The following is a 24,808-nucleotide window of genomic DNA, read 5'->3' as shown; positions in this document are numbered from 1 at the left end:
GAAAGGAAAGCACTGCTCTCTGTGTCTCTTTCTAAACTGCCTAGGCCTAGGCACTGGGACCCTGGACCTCATACTAGCCCAGCATAAGCAGTGGCAATGGGCCACTTGGGGGTATGGGTGGAACATGCAGCATGTTTTGTTTTTTTTTTTTAAGATTTTTTTTCCTTTTTCTCCCCAAAGCCCCCTGATACATAGTTGTATATTCTTAGTTGTGGGTCCTTCTAGTTGTGGCATGTGGGACACTGCCTCAGTGTGGTTTCATGAGCAGTGCCATGTCCGCGCCCAGGATTCAAACCGAGGAAACACTGGGCCGCCTGCAGCGCAGCACGCGAACTTAACCACTCGGCCATGGGGCCAGCCCCGCATGTTTTTAATACTAAATGCTAACTGTCTCCTTGTTTGCTTAGGGGACTGGAAGAAAACAAAATAATAGGTTTCCATTTTATATAGGTATTCCTTCCACCTTATCAAAATGACAAAAATACAATCATCATTCCAATTGGCTATCAATGGGGAGACCAGTTAAAGGGCACCCACTTTCTACCTTATCTCTAGATGGCAAGAACTCTCTGGTGCTTCTGCTGTCCTCTGGTGGATGTCATAACATTCTTGGTGAAAGGTGTGGCCTACATACCTGCCATTTTTAAGACTTTACTCAGTGTTTGTAGCACTTGCATATGGAAAGGGTCTGTTTTGGTTCTGACTTGGAAATCAACATTTCTAGGTCACTGAGAAAGAAGGAAACGGTCTTGGCAGGAAGCACTTCCTTTGTGAAAAGTGGGGGCAGGAGTGGATACTGGTGTTTAACCACTGGGTCTGCTCCCAGAGCAGAATGTCTCTGTCTAGAGAGTGCTCATCAGTGTCCCTTTGAGAAGGAAGCCCTTACTACAGGTTGGGGAGTGAAATGGATGAATAGGAGGCTTAAGTCTAGGGTTATTGGGAAGGAAGGAGGTACTAGCATATATAGGAGGTCTGGAAATGGGAGTTCCTGGGGTAGGATGTAGGCTGAGCACCTCTACTCTGGGGGCTGAGGAGACATGAATTGTTCTAAGCCAAATACGACTAAGGAGCCAAGGCTTGAGCCCACTTAGCCAAATATAAGTTACAAGTCAGCTTGGGCTTCTAGACAAATGAGCAGGCACTGACGGAAGGTTTCTGGAGAGGAGAATAAAAGTGTTTCATCAATCTGGGTCCTTATCTACCTAGGAGCTATTAATACAAAGAGTCCCCAAGGAGGCAGCAGCAGGAGGGAGCAGGTGCACAGACTGATAGTCTGCTGAATAGCAAGAACGCTTCCTTTCTAGGGCCGAGACCAGGAAGTCTTTGCTAAGGAACAGACTCGTATTCACCAAAGAGAACGAGCTGGGGACTCAGTTGGGGTTTCTCCACTTCTAACCTCTCTTATAAGGACAATTTTTTCTCTCACTAGGCAGCAGAGTGGAATACAAGCAGGGAGGAAATTAAATCTTTTCAAATCATTAATTTTTCTTTCATTCCTAGGACATACCAAGCTCCAAGCACCAGCTGGGACCACTTTCATTGCCTACATTGCCTGTACTACCAAGGCTACCGAAGTTAGGGGAGCAGCAAGTATGAAAACTTGCTTCTTTAGGCTTTTAAGTTCTTTGAGAGGGCCCGCTAGTGACTTTGTCTGTGAGATGATAAAATCCTGGGCCCTGGAAGATTGGTGTCTCTCCCTATAAGATAAAGGAGAAAGGGAAATAGAAATGAGCGTGCAAGACCCTTTACCTTCAGCGGCTCTTTTAAAGAAGACTTTGCAGCTTCCACAAGTGAGAGCTCCATAGTGACAGCCAGAAGCTTCGTCCCCACAGATCAGGCAGGTCTTCTGGGGTGGAAAGTAATAGTCAATGGGCAGAACATGATCCCTGGCAGTCTCCAAACTGGAAAGACACAAAAGGAACAATGCAACACACGTCAGTGGTTGCCAGAAATAGGAGGCTAGAAGTCTGAGATCTTCAGGAGTAAACTACTTGTGTAAATTTTTATTACTCATTGCTTAAGTGAGTCAGTATAAAGCTAAATTTTCCTGGGACTTCTCCTAGGAATGATTGTAGGGTTTCCTGTCATGTGGGCAGAGGTTTTTTGGATCCTGCTAAAGGATTAGAGAAGTTCTCTGGGACCAGCCAATCTCAGGAGCTATGTCTACATGAGGGAAGAATGAAGGCAGAAACCCGAGGTTAAGACATCTAACTTAAGGTCAGGCAACTATTTCAGAGCAATTAAATGGTATGAACCCAGCCCTATGACCTTACCTTATCCCAAGGGAGACCTATGGACAAACAGACTAAACACCAAAGCAGTTTGATGTGCTTTGCTCTAGTTCTCTGAGCCTTACTCTCATCTTTAAATAGGAATAATATCAGCTATTCTACTAAGCTACTACCATGAGTGGCAGCATAAATTAGAAAAAAGGATAAAAAGCCCTTGACATGAATATACAAGTGAGGGATCATAATTAGTATTATCACACCAGTGTTTGGTCTCTTTTTTCCATTTCCTCACTTTCCTTAGGAGTCTTTGTAGATCACATGGACATGCCCTCACCCCTGTTCTACAACATAATGTAACAGAATTCTTATATACCTGAGACTCTTGTTGAGAAATGATGCACAATGATGTTGGAAGCCTCTCAGGCTACCATCTCAACACTTGGCCATTAAAAGACACATAGGTTCCCTGGGCTAGGATGGAGCTTCAGAAGTCTCCTAGTCTAACTGCCTATCTCCAAGAAGATCTGTGTCTGAGTCCTTCCAGGTGTATGTAAAAGAGAGGACCACAAAGCCAATCATAAAACCTCAATCGCAGGCTAACTCTCAGTCTTCCATAGTAATTAATTCAAGTTTAAACAAATGGAACATGGTTCTTACAACTTTTTTCTCTTCTATGTCCCATATCTAAGCATTAAACAAAACTTAAGCAACCTCTTGGGTTAATCTACCTCAGATAGATGAGAATTGCCCATACTTTCATTCACAGAGATGCAGCCACTATTTTTTATGAGTACTCCTTCCTTACTAAGAAAGGAAAGAAAATAAGCCCTAATGGCACCTTGTTTGCTGTGCTGGGTGATTTCAACACCTCAGAACAACTCTGTGAGACAATTTTTTTCTCATTACTACATTAGATGAAGAAAGTCAGATCTAGAGAGGGGAAGCCCAGGACTATTTGACACCAAGCTCAGGACTATCTGACTCCAAATCCAACACAGTTTCTATTACCCTATTGTCTTCCTGCCATTCACCTTCTCTTTCAACCCATGGCTCTTTGGTTATCATGCTCAACACAGTTAGCAGAATCCAAAAAGAAGCATGAAACGCTATCCTCATTCAACTCCCAGTGAGCAGCCCTGGTAAGGCAAGAACAAAGAAAGCTTTCACTCAAGCTACATTTGACAAGCACTTTATCTCTAAGACACAAATATTAGTCTTTATTCAAGTCCCAAGCACAACAGAAAGCATTCAAAAAGTTCTGCTGGTATGCAAACCCAGTAGCTGACTATGGTGGCCTATCTTTTCTCCCCTCAAGCCTTCCCTTTCCTACCTTAACTGGAAAGCCAGCAGGAGTCTGTCCATCAAACGAAGACTAGCAGAGCCACAAGTTCCACAAGAAAAGAGTTCCCTTCCAATATACAAATGGGCCAAATGCTAAGAACGTCTTTCGTTTGGCCAAAAATCTCATTTCCTTAGGTAAAATTCATACCTCCATCCTCATTCATGAAACAAGGAGAGGAAGAAGTTTTTTCGCAAGTGTCTTCATCCTCTCCTCACTTTGTTTTACCTCTGTAACTAATATAAACAGTTCAAATAAAATCAGAAGGACATGTATTTAGGCACTCCATGTGCCAGGCCATTTCATATATATCATCTCACTTAATCCTGGCAACAACTCTGCCAGGTAGCTCTGCATTATCCTTATATTGTAGGAGAGGAAGCTGAGGCTTAGTAAAATTAAATAAACTTGTTCAAGATCACTCATCTAGTAACTAGAAATGCCCAGATTCCATCCTAGGTAAGATTGACTCCAAAGTGTGGATTTGTAACCTGTGACTAACCCTGTCATGAGATTGATGGTTGAAATTAGAAATCTATCTAGATTGATTCAACTCAACTCCTCGCACCTAGCCCTATGGACTAGGCACAGGGCTAGGTGCTGGAAACACAGTGATGATCAAGATATTATCCTTGTCTCTAAGCAACTTATCTATTAGAGAAGAAAGAAAGAAAGGAACTGTAAAATAACATAGTAGGCGATATAATAAAGCAGAGTGCAGATCGCTGGAGCTAAGGAAGCACAGAAAAGACAGAAATGTTTTTTGAAAGACATAAAGGTATAGATAGGTAAATGAGATGATGATGATGACATTAAGTATCATTATATGATTGCAAAATAAGTATTAAAGAAAATAGAAATCAGCATAAAGTAAATAAGTCTTTATGGATAGTGCCTTCAAGAAATAGAAATTTTCATTCCTACTAAAATTAAAGATACAGTTCAAATTGTTTAAAAGATTCTAATTAATCACATTTACAATCAATGCTTAAAGACTGAAGAAAGCCATCAACATTTCCTTTATTAGATATGAGTTTAGTAAAATACACCTTGCACAAAAATAACTGAGGGGAGGAGGAAGTGGAGGGGAAATAATGAAGATGATTTTAGAATCTGCATTTTTCTTAACTACAACCCACTTTGACTAGAGGCCTGAGATATCTCCTAACTTCATTAGGCCAGTCTCTGCCTACCTCCCCTCTCCTCTCTCTTACAAAATATTTTGGGCAGCGCTCTCACTGACCTGGCCTAGTGCAGACAAAGGGCACACTGCAGTTCTGACTCATGGGCTGACATCCGGTCAGAATGAAAATTCTATCTGCAGTTCCTCTCTCAGGTTTATATCCCAGAGAAATTCATGCACATTTGTACCAGGAGGCATATGCAGGAATGGGTCATAGCAGCTTTGTTTACAAAGGCAGAAATGATAAACATCCACTGACAGGAGAAAGGATAAATAATGGCACACTCATTCAATAAAATACAATGCAGCAATGACAAGGAACAGAAGAGAGCTACACATAGATGAATCTCACAAGCCAATGTTGCATAAAAGAAATGATTCATAATAGCATACGTATAATATGATTCCATTACATTAAGTTCAAAAAGAAGCAAAAGTAAACAATGTAATTTGGGAAGATATATATGAAAAAAATGTGAAAACACAAGGGAATTATAAACCCCAAATACAGGATCGTGGTTACCTCTGAGGCAAGGCTAGGGGTAATGATATAAGGAAGGAAGATACAAGTTGATCTACGCATTCATTTAAAAGTATTTATTAAGCACCAACTACACACTAGGTACCACTCCAGGTCCTGGGGTTAGAGCAGTGAACAAAAAAGTTTTGTTAATGTTCTTGTTCTTTAATCAGGGCTCATTAGTGTTCATTTTATTATGATGCTCTATAACTGACATATGTTACATGCATTCTCTTCTATGGCTCTAAGAGTACATAAATAAAAGAAGAATTAAAAGAAACACCTCAGAAGTTTCTAATATCTTCCTAAATAACATCCTAACTGCAAGTACAGCAGAAGTTTGCTTTGAGAACAAGTAGGCGCAGAATTTGCATGCAACATTGTGTTTCTTCTCAGTTTCCCCTGGGATACACAGCTCACTTATTATCCCAACTCAAGGCATTCAGTTTTATGAGTCTGAAGCAAAAGCACTGCTGCATAGAATGGAAGTTTTTCAAACCAGAACACTACTTGCTATCCTCCAACAGTTTCACAATTAATTAAATAAAAGTGAATTACTAGAAGACATAGGGCGACAAACACCAGCTCAACCATGGGGAAAAATTGGGCTCAGACACCCTCAGCAGCCAGCTATAATCTAGCTGTAATCTCAGTCAGTCAGTCTGTCTGTCTGTCTGTCTCTCTCGGCCTTGGGGATATCTTAAAGGGTCTGACTAATTTAAGCAAGTCCCCCAATGATTGTGGAACAAGGGAAAAATGCAACAGTCACAGACCAGTTTTCCTTGATGGGAGAAGAATGTCAGTTCAGCAGGGATTTGGAGCCAGCCAGACCTGGGCTGGAATCTTGCCTCCACCACTGAAACTTGGGCCCAATCCTTAAGGTTCTCTGAGCTCCATTTGTGTCATCTGGAGAGTGGAGATCCCTTCTACCTTATGGTGCTTGTATGAGAATTACGTTAAATAACACGTTAAGCCTTCCCCTCTATGCCTGCCACATGGCAGCTGCATTTTAAGTCTAGGTTGCCTTCACCTTTTGTCTTATCATAAAAAAAGGGAAACATCTAATATCTTTAAAACAAAAGAGACTATCTTCTTTGGCCATGCAGTGCTTTCAGGGAAAAGTAAATATAAGTGGAGAGAATAGGAAAAAAAGGCTAGATGTGTAAAAGCGTATATTTTTCACACATACCTCTGTACTTTTCAAATAGGAAGGGATTTAGGAAATCACCAAACCTCTTTATACAGCATAATATTTTTCCTGATGTTTAGCAATTTAAAATATTTTTATTAATCACATTGTGGAATATAACGACAGTTCTACATGAATTTTTAAGATAAAAATCAGAGTTCAAAATTATTCTCTCCTCATAGATCCGTTGTGCCTACTTCTTTGTGGGTACAAGGGATATTTCAGTAGAGAAATTGCCAAAGTAATGGCATGAGACTGGTAGCTTCTTTTCCCCCTGCCAGCCTGAGATTCAAAATTTGGCAACTATGTGTCCAAGAGGACAGTCATGTTTTCTTTTAAAAGTATTACCTGACTTTACCTCATAGCTCTCGAATTCTCTTTAATGATGCCTTTCATTGAAGTGAGAAGATATGTACGCAGAAGATATGGTTTTCATGCCTATCTCTCCCACTTTTTAACATAATGACCTTGAACAAGTCACTCGGCTTCAATTTCTTCACGTGTAAAATGGGTAAAGAAATACAGAACTCACAAGACTGCTATAAGGATTTAATGAGATTTTTCAAGGTAAAGCAGCCCATACCTTGCAGGCACAGTACTTAATAAATGGCCATTATTATAATAATCTCATGAGAAAATGGTAGGAAAGAGAGATGGGAGGAGAACTAGGTTCTAAAAAGCCACCTCTGAGGTAGATATCATTATTCCTACTTTGAAGATAATGCAAACTGAGACTTACATAAGGTAAATGACTTATCTGAGTTCATACAGCTAATAAGTGGCAAAGTCAGAATTCGTACCTAGGACTATTTCCCCTCAAATCCATATTCTCCCACTATTCTAAACTGCCAAGGTCATACAATATCTATCTTATAGCCTGGTTTTAATTTAATTAGGTTGTTTTTAACAGGTTTAATGATATATAATCCATATACCATATAATTCATCCATTTTGGCATATTCACATCTATTACCACCAACTAATTTTAGAACATTTTCATTACCCCCCAAAAGAAAACCCATACCCATTAACAGTCACTCCCCATTCCCTCCTCCTCTCAGACCCTGGCAACACTAATTTACTTTCTGTGTCTGAAGATTTGCCCTTTTTAGATATTTAATATAAATAGAATCATACTATGCCATCTTTTGTGACTTGCTTAACTCACTTAGCATAATGTTTTTAAGATTCATCCATGTTGCACCATGTATCATTACTTAACTTTTTGTTATTGCTGCATAATATCCCATTGCATGGACATATCACATTTTGTTTATCCATTCATCAGTTGGTGGACATTTAAGTTTCTTCCACTCTTTGGCTATCATGAATAATGCTGCAATGAACACTTGTGTACAGTTTTTGTATGGGCATATGTTTTCATTTCTTTTGATTGTATATCTTGGAATGGAATTACTAGGTCAAGTGCTAACACTTTAAGCAACTTCCAGGCTGTTTTTCAAAGTGGCTGCACCATTTTACTCTTGGTGAGGAAGACTGGCCCTGAGCTACGATCTGTTGCCAATCTTCCTCTTTTTGCTTGAGAAGACTGTCCCTGAACTAACATCTGTGCCAATCTTCCACTACTTTGTATGTGGGATGTCGCTACAGCATGGCTTGATGAGCAGTGTGTACATCTGCACCCAGGATCCAAACCCATGAAGCCTGGGCTGCCAAAGCAGAGTGTGCAAACTTAACCACTACACCACTAGGCTGGCCCCATCATTTTCCTTTTCTTTGGGGCGGGAGGGAAGATCAGCCCCGAGCTAACATCCATGCCCATCTTCCTCTAATTTATACATGGGATGCCTACCACAGAATGGCTGCCAAGCAGTGCCATGTCTGCACCCGGGATCCGAACTGGCGAACCCTAGGCTGCCGAAGCTGAACGTGCGAACTTAACCGCTGTGCCACCGGGCCAGCCCCCATCATTTTACTTTTTTAATAGCAATGTATAGTGGCTCCAGTTTCTCCACATGCAACCTGTTTTTTCTATCTTTTTTACCTTAGTCTTCTTTTTCACTAAAGTCATTTACTTAGTCACTTATTGGTGTGAAGTGGTATCTCACACTTTGGTCTTGATTTGCATTTCTCTAATAGCTAATGGTGTTGAGCATTTTCATTTATAAATCTTTTTTGGGGAAATGAACAAAAGAGAAAACAAATTAAAATAGCTTGCACAAATTTTGGTTGGTGTGTTCCTAGCAAAGGGAGCTACACTCCCCTAAACTTCCCTCCAGAAGCAAGCTTCAGCTGCTTTCTCCTAAGAACAAACAGACATAGCAAAGATACAGGTGGGAGCTGACATATGAGGGGGAAGGAGAAGGCAACACTATACTACAAGAAGCATAACCAGGTCACTTGAAAGTGAACTGCTCCCTCCAAGAGGTAGTTAGGAGAGGACTGTGATATGATTTTCTTCCTCTCTCAGCCCTGAAAAGGTATACTTTGTTCTGTGTATTTCTTAAGCAATGAGGAAATAGTGGATGTGAAATGTGGTAGTTTCTGCTTTCTGCAAAATGTGGAAGCTGAAAAGGACAATATTCTATCTGATGACTAGAGTGGTCTGGGGACCTTTCATGGGGCTAAGTAATACTAGGCTGCCTAGGGCCTTGTGCTCCGCTTTCATTAACTGTTCTAGTCACAATTTGCCTAGATGCCTTTTGCTATACTCATATAAAAACAGAGTGGTCTCTAAACATCTACAGCTGACTTGGATGGAGAGAGGAAAAAAATACCCATGGAAAGGAAGGAAGCTAATATTTATTTAACACTCACCACACACCAGCACTGTGATACCTGCAGTCGCACTTACTGAGTAACTACAGTTTCACATCTACAAAGTAAGTATATTGACAATATCTACCTATCTGATTGTTGAGTAGATTAAGTGAGCTAATCCATGTCAGGTGTTCTGTACAGTGCCTGGAAGGGGTTTTACTTTGTTGATTGTAAAATTTGGAGCACAAAAGGCTTGTCTTATGTCCTATTATATAGTCTACTCTGGAGAACGTTTCATGTTCACTTGAGAAGACTTTGTGTTTTGCTATTGTTGAGTAGAGTGCTCAATAGAGTCTGTTAGTCTAGCTGTTTTGTAGTGCTATTTAAGTCTTCTATTTCCTTGCTGATCTTCTGTCTAGTTGTTCTATACAATGGATAGAAGTTCTGACTATTATTGTTGAACTATTTCTCTCTGCTTCATTTACTTTAGGGCTCTGTTAGGGGCATATATGTTTATAATTGTCCTATCTTCTTGATGGATTGATCCTTTATTATTACAAAATGTCCTTTGTCTCTAGTAATAGTTTTGTCTTAAAGCCTATTTTGTCTGACATTAGTTAAGAGCCACTCCAGCTCTCTTGTAATTACTGTTTGCATGGAATATCTTTTTCCATCCTTTCACTTTAACCATTTTGTGTCTTAGAATCTAAAGTGAGTCTCCAATAGACAGCATATACTTGTATCTTGTTTTATTTATCCATGCTGACAATCTATACTTTTGATTTTATTGTTTAATTCACTCCCATTTAATGTTATTATTGGCACAGTTGTAGTTACCTCTTCCATTCTGCTTTTTGTTTTCTATATTTCTTATTACTACTTTGTTCCTCTGTTTCTCCTTTACTATTGACACTTTTTCTAAAGCAGATATTTTCTAGTGAATGATTTTAACTGTATTTTTAACTTTTGTAAGATATATCTTTGAATGATTTTCTCAGTGGTTGCTCTGGGGCTTCAAAAATACATCTTAAATGATCAGAATGTACTTCAGATATATGCTAAATTCCAGGAGGTTATAGAAACCTTACTCCTCTGCAGATCCATTCTCTCCCTTTGTATAATATGCATTACACATAATTTGTCTATATATGTTGCCAACCAACCAATATATGTTTATAACTATTACTATATATATCAATATATATACATACATATATTGTCTATTAGAGAAGCTAAGAAAGGACAGCACAATTCATAGAGATTTTTATGTTAATCTTCATATTTGCCATTTTTAATTTTTTTATTTCTGTAGATTCAATTTACTGTCTGATACCATTTCCTTACTCTAATTTAACTTAACTCCCATTCTCCTCTTTTGCATTTTATTGTCAAATATGTTGGATTTCTATATGTCATAGATCCAACAATACAATTTTGCTGATATTGTTTTATGCAATTCATTTTTATTGAGCTAAGAGAAAAAAGAAATAGGTAATTATACTTTTATCATTATCTACATAATTCACTTTACTGTAGCTCTTTGTTTTTTCATGTGGATTCAAATTATTGTCTGGCATCACTTCCTTTCAGTATTTCTTACAAAGCACCTCAGCTAGCAACAAATTCTCCCAGTTTTTGTTTCTCTGGGAATGTCTTTATTTCACATTCACTTTTAAAAGATAGTTCTGCTGAATTTTCACTGGATTTTTGGTTGGCAGATTTTTCTTTCAGAACTTTATACCATAACACTGTCTTCTGCTCTATGCTATTTCTTGTAAGTCAGTTGTTAATCTTATTGTGGTTCTCTTGTCACTTTTCTTTCTGCTGATTTCAAGGTTTTCTCTTTATATTTGGCCTCGACATCTTGACTATGCTGGGCCTGGATGTCAATCTCTTTGCATTTTTCCTGCTTGGAGTTTTTTGACCTTATTTGATGTGTAGATTAATGTTTTTCATCAAATTTGGGAAGATATTATCCATTATTTCTTCAAATGTCCTTTCTGCTCTTTCTTTTCTTTCTTTATGATACTCCCATTACATGTATATTGGTGTACTATTAAGTTGTCCCACATTTCTCTGAGGTTCTTTATTTTTCTTCATTCCTTGTTTTCTTTCTGTTCCTCAAAATGCATAATCTCTACTGATCTATGCTCAAATTTACTGATTCTTTCTTCTCCACCTTAAATCTACTCTTGAACCCCACTAGCAAATTTTTCACTTCAATTATTATGTTTTTCAACTCCAGATTTTCCATTTGGTTCTTCTTTATAATTTCTATCACTTTATTGATATTCTCTATTTAGTGAGAAATTATTCTCATATTTTCTTTTAGTATTTTAGAAATGATTTCCTTTAGTTTATTGAATATATTTAAAGTAGGCTTAAACATATTACTTTGCTAGTAAGTCCAACATATGGATTTCCTCTTAGACAGTCTTTGTTGACTGCTTTTTTTTTCCTGTGTGTGGGTGATAATTTCCTCTTTCTTTGCACATCTCATAATTTTCAGTTGAAAATTGGATATTTCAAATACTATATTGTAACAACACTGAACACTGACCTGCCCCTTTCTGGAGCTTGTTGTTCTTATTTTCTGTTTGCTCATTTGTTTGTTAAGTGACTTGGCTGAACTAACTCTGTGAAGTCTATTTCCTCCACACTGTAAAGCCTCTGATGTCTCTACTCAGATATGTTTCCTTGTTTTTATCTTTTAGACTGGCTTCCCAGAGGTCAACTCTGGATCTACATAAACCAATTTTTGGTTAAAGCTTGCTCTGTAATCCCCCTAGCCAGTTATATTTGTACTCTTTGCAATTGGATGTGCATGTAGTTTGGAAACTACTTTCAAAGTTCAGGGTGTTAAGGATTTTGCCCCACATTCGGCTAGGGACAAGTATCTCAGAGGTTCTCTCTCTGGTCACTCTTCAGAGGGTGCAGCTTTGGGCAGTCTTTTATTCCACTAGAGACAAAGATTATTTTATTATTAAGCCTGGCTTCTTAGGAGTTGCCCCAGGGTCAGAGTAACATCTTGTTCAGGCAATGTTTGGTCAGAGTTTATGCTTAAGCATCTTCAGCCTGAAGCCTTCTGCATTTTACTGATACATCTGTGTGTGGCCTGAGGAATGCTTTAGAGTCTGCTCTACATCTTGTTCTCATTTCTCTTTAGTGGGTACACACTAGCACATGTACACAGCACTCCACAGACTCAGAAATGAGTGTGATCCCACAAGCTCTCTTCTTGGCTATCTCTTGTCCTTGCTTTCTCTGGTAACCTTCTGACAGGTCTGGTGTTTTGCGTGTTGTTATTAGTATGATGGAGCTACAAATCCCCTTTTAATTGACAACCTCCAAGATTGCCATTGTTTTTGACAAAGCCTTTAGCCATGAACTTCTCCATGCTCTTTTCCAAATAAAGTCAGTCCCTTCAGGCACACCTGTGGAGCTATCCATCCTAACAACCTGACTTCCTCCACTGGCAGTACCTCTGTTGTCACTGCAGTGGAGTTGGGGGCCAGGGACAGCAACCTGCTTCTCCCAGAGTGACTCCTCTGCTCTAGGACTGGACCTTGGGGAGTGATAGTAGCCCCTAGTCCTCTTGGCTCGTCTTTTCCAGTATGAAACCCTTCACCCCACATGTAAACTGGGTCAGGCACAATCAGTGTCCCAGTATTGTTGGCTTACCACCACTGGGGCAGAGTCTTCATGAGTGGAAACTGATGATAGAAGGGATTTCCAATTCTATCAGCTGCACCTTTCTAGAAGAGTGCTTCTGCAATACAGGGCTAAGAGGCATTAGTGATGCTGATGGCCTGCCTCTATGGGGGTGAAACTACAGTCCTAGAGCAGGAGTTGTGGGGGAGAGGGAGCCCTTGTCTTCTTGGCTGCACCTACCTGGAGAACAGCTTCCATCACATGGAGCTAGGGGTGGGGATGAGAACAGGTCATGGCTCAATGCCACAGACTCTTGCTTTTTTACTGAGATTTAATATATTCTCTTGAATAAATATTTTTCTCTTTGCTGTATGCCCCTAAGACAATTTCCAGTGATTTTAAATGGCTATTTTTATAATTTTTACCAGTTAAATGGTTGTTTCACTGGGTAGAGGATCCACCATGATCTTTGAATTGCTACTCCAGAAGTCCTGCCTATAGGAACACTTAGTCTTGGAGTGGAAAGATTGGAAAAGGCTTCACAGAAATAGCAGAAATAATGTTTATTTAAATTGGTTTTGTCACGCAGGAAGATGGGCAAGAAGAAAACTGCCCCAAACAGTGAAACAGCATGTACAAAGGGAAATGTAAATAAGGCTGGAAAACTGCACAGGTGGCTAGAGATCAAGTGGCTACAGTGAGTAAGCTAGGCTAAGGAGTTGGACCTTATCCTATAGGCAATGAGGATTCACTGTAGAGCTTTAGAATGAGAAATGATATGGCCAGATCTGCATATGGACAGATCACACTGGCTAAGGTCCCAAAGAATTTAAAAGGAATTAGATTTAATACCAGGCTTTGCCAAATCAGGAAAAGGAAGTGAGAATGCAGTTAGTAGCCAAGCTAATGCTTTTCAGTTCTCATATCTATCAGAACAAAAGTCTACTTAATTTCTGTTAAAATAAATCCACATTTCACACTCATAATTAAAATAATTAGGAAAGTAAAAAAAAGACAGATATGCTCCTTTGGTTAGAATATTTGCACATTTGTTCAACTAAAGACCTAAAACACATACATGATTTATGTTTAACAGAACATATGCTGATGTTTCTCTAAGTAAAAATTAATCTGAAAAATAAAAATAAATCTTTGTTTTGAAATATGTTGTTTACTTTCTTAAAAAGGGTCTCTATCTCTGAGTTGCTTAAATGTGTCTTTTTTAAAGTAAGAAAGCTCTGTTTATGAAACAATTGGGTTAAACTGAATGATCACTGGAATAGGCATCAAGAGGCCAGAGTTCCAGTCTACATTTTTACCATTAGCTGGCTGTGGAAACTTTAGAGTCTGTTCCCTTCATTGGGACCAAATTTCCTTTCCTCTGCAAAGAAAAATTAAAAAGATATGAGGAGAGGAAGGTTGAATTATGCAACCTGTAAGATTCCTTCTGGCTCTTACATCCATAATTGAGTCTATTTTGGCAAAAATACTTCCAGTACGTGATTTAAATCAAACCCACCTAGAAAGACCTTCAAAGCACCACATCCAAATTCAAAAGCCATAAAGGAAAAGAAAGATTAATTTAACTATATCATTTAAGATTGCTGGACAGAAAAACATATAAATGAAGTTGAAAGATAAATTGGGAAAACTATTTGTAACACATATTGCAAGAAGCCAAATTCCTTTATATACAAAGAGCTCCATAAATCAGTAAGAAACAGATGAAAAACCAAACAACAACAACAACAAATGGGCAAAGGCCAAGAACAGGCAGTTCACATGGAAAGAAATATAAATGGCCAATAAACATGTGAAAAGATGCTCATGCTCACTCACAATTAAAAGAGGAAACTTAAAATAATGATAAACTGGGGTGTTTTTTTACTCATCAGATGTACAAAGCTTAAAAAGTTTAATAATATCCAGTGCTTGCAGTTTTTGGCAAGGAAAGGGGTAATATCTAACCAGCATTACAAATACATACACTCTTTTATCCAACTATTTAACAATTCAGAATATATATTTGTAAAGTATGCTAATAAAGATATACAATCATATTAACTAACAATTGTTATATTTTCCATGTGCCTGGCGTTTAACATATACATAAGTTTTTAATGTGTATTGTTAACTCATTAAATCCTCTTAATAGTTCTATGAGATAGAGACCATTATTATCTCAATATTTTCACAGAAAGACACTGAGGCATAGAGAAATTAAGTAACCTGCCCAAGGTCATACAGTAAGGAGGTGGCGGTACCAATATTCGAATCAACATAGTCTGGTACCAGATCCATTCCCCTTAAGTACCATATATACAGTCTCTTGAGGATATTAATTGCAACACTACTTTTAATATTAAAAAAGTGAGAAAAAAATAAAATATCCATCAGTAGTGTGAAATGACAAAATAAATTACAGCACATCCATACAACTGAATATTGTGAAGCCTTTAAGACAATTAATATATATATATATATATATATATATACACACCAATATAGAAAAGTGTATAAGATCTATTAACTAAGTGAAGAAATCAATTTGTAGAACAGTAATCGTAATGTGATAGCATTTGTGAAAAATAATATGCATGTAACCATGGGCCCTCTAGGACCAGTTCAACTGACCCCGTCGTCTGATCAATAGAGTAATTAAGAATGGTTTTTCAGAAACTGAGACATCTTTTCCAGCTCTGGCCAGTTGAGACCACCAACCCATCAACTGGGCCTGCAAAATGCCCAATAAGTGACCTTTATGATGTCAAAGGGCTGAAAACTCCACCCTCAGATCATGGTAACACTGGCCATTTTGTGAACATGCATCCTACAAAGAGCCATGAAGCTTGACTATGCTTGTGCAGATGATCAATTACCTCACTTCTCCTTATCTCCACACTTCAGACTACCCTGCCTTTCATTCCATGAATCTTTCCCCAAACCCTGGATCGGGGAGACAGATCTGAGGGCGTATGCCCCTATCTCCCTGTAGATCAACTTAGCAATAAAGCTGTTTTCTTTTCCCAAAAGCTAATGCCATAATAACTGGGTTTTTTATGTGCATTGGGCAAGAGAACCACAATTTTGTGTGGTAATATGCAAACATTTAACTGCATAAGCATTTTTTTATATGCACAGAAAATCTCTGGACTCATACAAAAGAAACTGGTCACCATGCTTACCTTTGAGGTGTGAAACCGGGGGGTGGGTGCAAGGAATGAGTGAGGTCACGAGTAGGACTTTTATCATTTCACACCCTTTTGTATGGTTTAATCATTTTACCATGAGAATGTATTACTTTAAAAAACTAATAGAAAACATCAAGCTAACTTTAGGCACTCTACCAAAATTTCCTATTTGCTACTTCTCCTCCTAACAAGAGAGAGAGGCTCTCAGGACTGCCTCCTGTGAATTAACACAAGCATGTGCTTTGGAGTAGTTGCCTTAGGGTTTTCAGATGTGCCTTAGGTAGAGGGAGCAACCAGCTAAGCCTAAAAATATTGAAGAGCCTGAAGCTGCTAAGTCTCATTACAGGTTAGGGAGCTGGAGGAACTTAGACAATGATGAATCCTTCTTTCCTTTCTGGTCTATAGAAATCTACATGACTCCAGGATTTCCCAAGAGTCAAAAGCCGTTTATTGAAAAATGATTTAATTCTCGTTTCTTTTTATGATCCTTAAATTAACATTTTTTTTAAAGATTTTAATTTTTTCCTTTTTCTCCCCAAAGGCCCCTGGTACATAGTTGTATATTCTTAGTTGTGGGTCCTTCTAGTTGTGGTATGTGGGACGCTGCCTCAGCGTGGTTCGACGAGCAGTGCCATGTCTGCGACCAGGATTCGAACCGACAAAACACTGGGCCGCCTGCAGCTGAGTGCTCGAACTTAACCACTTGGCCACGGAGCCAGCCCCTCCTTAAATTAACATTTAAAAGTGGTATAAAAAGAATCTTAAAAAATCTTCAAACATTTTGCTGTCTATTTAAATTTTTCTAGCATTTTGGAGGATATATTAAGACTATATTGTGTAAAAAAACAAACTTTTAGAGATTATATTGCTGGAAAATTTGATATATGTTATATATAAATACTTCATTCAAACTGATAAAGAAAACACTAAGAAATAAAAATATAAGTAAGTAAAGATGTAAATATACAATTTCATGCAAGAAAAAGTAAAACTGGATAAGAAACCACATCATCACCAATAATAAAAGGAAATACAAATTGAATTGAACATAAGCTATCTTTTAATGAAAAACAAGGTAGAATAAAACTTAAAATTGATAATGTCCAGTATTGTTGAGATTGCAGTGAAACTAGGATAATCATATGCTGCTCGAAGCACTTTAAGTTGATATAAACCTTTTTGAACGGACTATGGTAATACACTACAGGTTCCCAAAAATATCTATTCATACTCTTTGACCCAATAACGGAGTTTTTGAAATTGATAAAAAATAAGTCAACCAAAGCAAATAGTTACATATATAAATATATTCACTGTCAAGTTATCCACAATATCTAAAAATGAGAAATAATCAGATGTCCAACAACAGAAAAGTGATTTAGTACATCCTGGCACATTTACTCTACGGCTGTGCTTTCCAATAGAACTTCCTGTGTTGATGGAAATTTTCTGTATTTTCACTGTCCAAAACAGGATCCACTAGACACATGTGGCTACTGAGCTCTTGACTTGTGGCTAATGAGATTGAGGAATTGAATTTTTAATTTACTTTAATTTTAATTAGTTTAAACTTAAATCAAAATAGCCACACGTACTGACAGTGCAGATCTATGGTGTATCAAGAAGGAATTAAAAGAAAAAATATTATAATATACTAAGTCAAAAAAAAAGGCAAAATATAAAAGAAATAAGCCATGATATAAAACCATGTTTTATATAAAAAAGATATAAAAACACAGGTACATGGATAAATATAGAAAATAAAAATGGCTAAATATGCAAACATGAAAATGAATTTTGATAGGGTGATTAGGTAACTAGTGATATATTTTACTTGTTTTTAATTTTCTTTCATTATTTTTTCAACATTAAATCTTTTTAAAAGATTACAGGTCAGAATTTCAACTCTTATGGCACAAAATTCTGGAATATACATTAGATCCACTAATACTGATTCATCAAGTCAACCAACAGAGCATTTCTTTACATGATTCTAATCTTCTTTGCCAAGAGTGAAGAGATAAGGAGGCAGGCTCTTCTCAACCGTCTTGTCCTCAAAAATAGCAGTGTGAAAACATGATATGGTCCTTGAAAACCAAAAGCCAGAGCATCTTAAGCTGGCTCCACTGAAATTAAAATAAAAAAGAATGGAGAGAGAATGACTATGTAGCATGGAACGTACTTCTATTGGTGAAATAAACAATGGAATAGAAGGCTTTGAAGGCCTCTTTATCTTAGAATTTTGAGGGTAAAGGTGGGAGCTGCTCTGATTTCTCACCTCTCTCCTCCATCTCATAAATACCAAAGGCAGAATTTCCATCTGGCTGTTACCTCCACTGGAGACAGCAGATTGTAGTGGGGTTTCCTGCTACCATAGGCTACCAGTATTTCCACTGACCACAAGCAATGTGAAACTAGATTTGCAGATCACATCTGGTTTCATGATGATTGCTGGCCTGTGAAAAACCTGTGGCCCTGCTGGGCATAGTACGTGAAGGTTGGTATGTCTAGCCAATTTGAATGGAAGGAAACCTAAGGTTCCTTTTGGATCTGGGGGCCTGCACCCAAATTCAGCAGGCACACAGCCAAAGTAACTGGATGTGAGCACAAGGCTGGTAAGAACTCATCTAAAATGGGTGTTCTGTCAGTCTCAGAGCCAAAACTTGACAAGGGAAAAGGCAATGCATAAAATTTCTGGTCCTATTTGTTACGTGTTGGAATCTAGTTTGTGAAAATTAAATGGAGGTTCATCTGCACAGTTCTGCATGAATACATGAATCACAGTGGAGACAGAACATCTGGATGTAGAATGATTTGTTCTCTTTTATTATTTTTACTAATTCTTAACACTTGACTCACACTTTAAAGTTAACAAAATGCTTTCAAATCTATTATTCCATTTGATACTCTTTAACAACTCTGTGAGGCAGGCACAACATTCAGTACATTAAATGACCGCTGCCTCAAGACCCAGTATTTGTATAGCACATTGTCTTTCACATGTATTATCTCAAGTGATCTCTACAACTTTAGGAAGTAGCTAGAAAGTTTCAAACTTCCATTTTATAGTTAAGGAAACTGAGGCCCAAAGAAGAAGAGCAAGATTTCTATGGATTCACAACTAGTTATATCTGAACACTAGTGTTCTAATTCCAAGCTTCAAGTTCTTTCAAAAACACCATGTTGGGGGGCCGGCCCCGTGGCCAAGTGGTTACGTTCCCTTGCTCCGCTTCGGCAGCCCAGGGTTTCACTGGTTTGGATCCTGGGCACAGACATGGCACCTCTCGTCAAGCCATGCTGAGGCGGCGTCCCACATAGCACAACCAGAAGGACCTACAAGTGCAATATACAACTATGTACTGGGGGTCTTTGGGAAGAAAATGAAGAAGAAAAAAAATTGACAACAGATGTTAGCTCAGGTGCCAATTTAAGAAAAAAATCAACCATGTGGTCTCTTGACATTCACACATGTTAAAGATATGCACAAAGAGCCAATAGAAGGCCTGGACTCTTTCATTTAAGTTTTAAGTATTTCCAATCCCTAGAACCATTCAATAAACATACTGCTCATCTTTTTCTGCTCAACTACTGCCCAGTTTAGGCAATAGACTCTTGAATAGTCTCACTATCTCTAGTTTCACCACCTTGCATATCACTCCCAAAGTCATCCTTCTAAAATGCAAATCCTCTGGGTCACACCTCTGCTTAAAATCCTTCTAAGGACATACAAACTAATAACTGCCAAGCCTCAATGGGGAAAACTAATGGAACTAATGGTGGAGAAGGCAATACTCATTTCATGCACAGTGTCTGGTACATAAGATGTGCTCAATATGTAGAAAATAATTTTTTTAAATCCTAAGATTCTATTCACAGAACAGAATTCAAAACCTTCAGGATGACATTCAAGGCCCTTTGTAACCTAACATAGAATATTACCAACTACCTGCATTTTGCTTAAGCAACACTGGACTATTTGTTATTCCCTCAAACTCAATGAACTACCATGCTTCTGTGCTAGTCCCACTATCTGGAGTGTCTTTCTTCCCTCAACTTGACCTCCTCTGAGAACATTCCATTATCACTCTTTTCCCTCAGAATTAATCACATTTCAGCACATTATATTCACATAGAGTATGACATTTTTTAAAATAGCAATTCGCTTATATATTTGTGTTCCCTGTTAGACTACAAACACCTAAAGAACAGAAATTTGTTTCATTTCTGTTAACAGAATGCCTAGAACAGTGCCTGGCATATGGCAAGCATTAACACATTAACACATGCTTTTTGGATAATTCATTTCATGAAGGGGTACCAATGATCTGTCCATTATATCACCTGAAAAACAGAATACCACATGTCCAGTTAGGGGCAAATACAAACCAGTAAACCTCAGATTTTACGTTCTTGTCCAGTTCCTGAACAGTCTCTGAACAGACAGATAGAAGGAAATTGTATGGTTTCCCTGAGCTACCCTTCTGCTGCTTGGTAGCCATGAAGATAAGAAGGGGGGAAAAAACTGTTTTCTCAGACAAATAAAGAGGCAAGATGACCATTTCATAGCTGGCAGAGTGGTTCCAAAATAAAATGGCAAATCACTCAAAAGATGCTTTCTCATAAAGAATGCTCCAGGCTGGAATGAACACATGTCCATGCCAAGCTGGCCCTCCAGAGAGTCTCTCCACGATGAAAGTGAAACCATTCAAGCAAAAAGGGTGAGTCATTCTACAACCAGGCAATTCCAACAGTGTTTTCTGTATCACAGGCCACTGGGAGAATCCTTGGGGAACGCGTGATGCGAAATCTTGGTGCTTTCCAATACATTGAGATTCCTACCAAACTCATTCCCAGAGAAGTAAAGTGCTGTCCTAATTATTTTTGGATTTTACTTAACCAGTTCCAGACCATAAAATTCCCTTCTTATACTGGTCACTGAGGGACCAAAGGGAAGGAGACTGTTCCAAAGAGGCCATAACAATCAACCTTGCGAAGAACATTCAAAAAACATTCTACAGTTACCATCACAAGGTCAAGCCCACTTCTCCGGAGGCAGACAGCAGTGGCCTGCAGTGAAAACTATTCTACTGCCAGTATAAAAGGTTCACAGAAGAAAAAGAAATATAAAGAAGAATTTTTTCAATTTCCTTTAAGGTCAGGACCAAATTTCTTCAGGCAGTGGTTGAATATGCTAACATTAACGTAAATTTGCTGTGATGTTGTTACAGTCACACACAAGTTGTTGAGAGTTAAGAGAAGGAATTTTCAACAACAGTAGGAAACAACGCAACTGACAAACAATAATGTACAACTGAAATTTCATAAGGCTGTAAACTATCATAAACCCAATAAAAATTAAAAAGAAAACCAGTAGGAATCCTACTCTAGACCTGGTAATTATCAAACAAGATGGATACAGGGGGATATATATGAGAATCTCTAGGAGAAAGTGTCATTCGGAAAAACATATTCAATATCATAATTACTTTGATTATTCTGGCACAATGACTAATTTATTCGGGGATTTCAAACAACATATAAAAATAAATAAAGCAAATAATTTGTATGTTTATTGACAAAGGATCCATGCTTGTTACAAATGTCAATTCCAGAGCCTCAACAAGTCTGAAGTGGGACCCAGGAATCTACATTTGTAACAGGACCTCCAAGGGATTCTATAGAGGCAGTCCTGGCATCATATGTTACAAATCCTGCCATAGACTATCTGGTAAGTTTCCCAAGTCCTGTTAGCACTACATATTTCTCAATGGATCAGGCTATACATGCCCGGAGCCAGAGAGAGTGAGAAGAAGAGAGTTAGGAACTCTTTAGAACAGACTCAGAACAAACAAATGTGGATTCCAAAAGTAACCTTCAGGCATCGTGAATTGGAGTCACCCTATTCTCTCAGAGGACAATAAGTGTGTAGAATGTGGCAATGCCGAGTGAACAGATCCAAATTTCTAAGGCCTCTCCTTGGGGCAGGTGAGCGCTGGGGGCTTACAGACCCCACTGCAGTGGCCTTGCCTAGTCTGTTCCCCATTTTCAGTACCAAAAGCGGTACATACACACATACATATATACACACACTTACATCCTACTTCAACTCGTAGTCTTTGATCAAAGAGCAGCTGCAGGGATCGGAGTGCTGATCCTGTCACATTGTATATAAAAGGGTTCTTTTCCCTGACTATTCCTGTTGTCCACTCTCTCAGGAGTGAACTATAATGGCTAAGCAAAAGCTTCATAGCCAGGCTGTCTGGGTACTAATCCTGACTCAGATACTTCCTGGCTGTGTGTCTTCTACCTGTCTCAGCACCTTACAAACCTCTTGAGCTTTGCCTCCTTGCCATGATATGTCCATTTTACCTCTGTGACTCCATAAAGCATGCTCCTCTTCTCCTTTCCCAAAAGCACTCTTACTAAGTCATGTCTTTATCATCTCAATTTCTTTCCCTCTTAAATGTCCCCCGTCTCCAGTCTCTGCCTCATCACCCTTCATACTTCATCACAAACCCTTAATCACGTTGCTGATACTTTTTTTCTAAATCACAAATCTGATCATGATAACTTTCCTCTTCTGTTCAGAAACACATAATAATGTCCAAACTCCTTAACCTAAAAATCAAGGTCTTCTATGATCTGGCCCCAATCTATTCCTTCAAATTCATTTCCTATTACACTTATACATCCTACACTTCTGTTATACTGAACTACTTGTTATTTCCCACATGACTTTCTAGGTTATCGTCACCTTTGCTTGTGCTCTTCACTCTAGCTGGAATGCCTTTACTTTTCTGTCTCCTGCTACTCAAATCCTAACTATTCCTCAATGCCCAGTTCACAGGCAACCTCCTCTGAACTCTTACCAAACTTTATTTGTTCATCTCAAGGCATCTTGGAGTATGGTTAGTGTGACCTCATATCTTCTCTCTTCTACTACATTATGTGTCACTTGAAGGCAAAGACCGTATCTGATTCTGCTCCCCTTTGTACCACCTACAGAGCTTACTATAGTGCCAGGTACAAAATGAATTCTCAATAAGTATATGATACAAATGGACAGCCCAGATTCCATGTTTTCTCTGCTACAGTAGAATGGCAGGCATATGGCCTGGATATCCTAAGATCACATTACAGAAAAGTCTACCTAGGGGCAAATTATATTCCTGTACTTTTTCATTCATATGTGAAAGGGAGTTTTATAGGCCTGAGAGAATCAAAATAATCACTAGTAATACAATCAAAATTAATAATACATGGTTCCTATTACTGTGGAAGCCACATTTCACAGCAACAATTTCAAAGGAGTATAGATTATTTCCACTAAGACAGGCAAAAGGAAAGTGAGGCACAAGAGATTTGATAAATGGCCTGCCTTAGATCACATGGTAAGTGTATTTTTTTTATCACTGCATAACAAAGTATTACAAACTTAGCAGCTTAAAATAACACTCATTTATTATCTCACAGTTCTGTAGGTCAAAAGTCCTAGTGGGTTCAGCTGGGTTCTCTGCTCAGTGACAAGGCCAAAATCAAGGTGTCAACCAGACTGATCTCCTATATGGAGGTTCCAGGGGAAGAATCCACTTCCAAAATCACTAGTCGTTGACAGAATTCATTTCTTTGCAGCTCTAGGTCTGAGGTCCCCATTTTCTTACTGGCTGTCGGGTGGGGATCGCTCCTAAAGGCTACAGTCCATGTGGCTCCCTCCATCTTCAAGCCAGTATTGGCACATCAAATCCCTCTCAATCTTCAAATCTCTTTCTATTGCTACCAGGTGAAGAAAAGTCTCTGTTTTTAAAGGGCTTGTGTGATTACATCCCCTCTTAAAATCAATTATGCCAAGAAACATAACCTAATCATAGGAATGATATCATATTCACAGGTTCTACCCATACTCAAAGAGGAGAGGATCATACAAGGATAAGGGTCATTGGAGTAATTTTAGAATTCTGCCTACCACAGTAAGTTATTCGTGAAGCTAAGATTTTAACTAGGTGAGGCAGATTTTAAATGTTCTTGAAAAATACAAAAAATTCAATCTGGATAAATACTTTATATTAAAATGGTCTGGGTAGAGACAGTTTAGCTTGTTATTCTAAAACAGAAAGATAAATATAAAATAAGGATTATCCTTTCTAATTATGTATTATTTATGGTCATATAAAAGGTCCAGAGAAAATGTTAAAGTGATCATGGCCCTGTCTCCAACTTAATTTATAGCCATATTTTTCAGGACACATTAATATTGTCAAACCATAACTGCAAAAGGGGATTTGACACTGATGTAAATATCAACACAGGAAGCTCACTGAAATGGAAGGTAAGAGACCTGATTCAGTCCTCCACTGACTTACTGTGTGACTTGGAGCAAGTCCTTTCCACTCTGTGGGCCTCAGCTCACCCATCTGTAAAATGAGGGGGTTGGACTGAATTATCTACAAGCTCACATTCATTTGAAACAGTCTATGGTTCTACTTCTCATTTATCCTTCTATGCTATTTTTCTGGATTAAAGGTGAACCTTTAAAAAATCTATATTTGCTGATAGGAGCTGAAAAAATGAAACTAATGAAGGAGTCAATCACGTAAACGTTTGAATCTGAAGGAAATTTTTTAAAGTTTTTTTGCTGGTCTGTAAAGAATAAAATAATAAATCTAAAAGTACCTACTATACACAGTGAGACTCAAAAAGGCTCCTCTCTGAATAATTAAATAACTGCATTGTTGAGTGCTTACTTTGTAATTAATATTTCCTACTGCAAGGGGATTTCAAGGGT

The 24,808-nt window shown here is 38.3% G+C and overlaps 1 protein-coding gene across 1 annotated transcript in view; it reads right to left on the bottom strand.

Annotated features, from left to right (window-relative positions):
- AR (androgen receptor) overlaps nt 1-24,808 on the bottom strand; it is a 162,996-nt gene that overhangs the window by 80,162 nt on the left and 58,026 nt on the right. Inside the window, exon 2 of the mRNA XM_070606311.1 lies at nt 1,750-1,901. Coding sequence (XP_070462412.1) covers nt 1,750-1,901 — 152 coding nt within the window. The remainder of the gene's footprint in view (nt 1-1,749; nt 1,902-24,808) is intronic.

Source organism: Equus przewalskii, chromosome X (genome assembly GCF_037783145.1).
Source record: "Equus przewalskii isolate Varuska chromosome X, EquPr2, whole genome shotgun sequence".
Taxonomy (NCBI): Eukaryota; Metazoa; Chordata; class Mammalia; order Perissodactyla; family Equidae; genus Equus; species Equus przewalskii.
The sequence above is the reverse complement of the archived record's forward strand: the minus strand, read 5'-3'. Positions and strand labels throughout refer to the sequence as shown.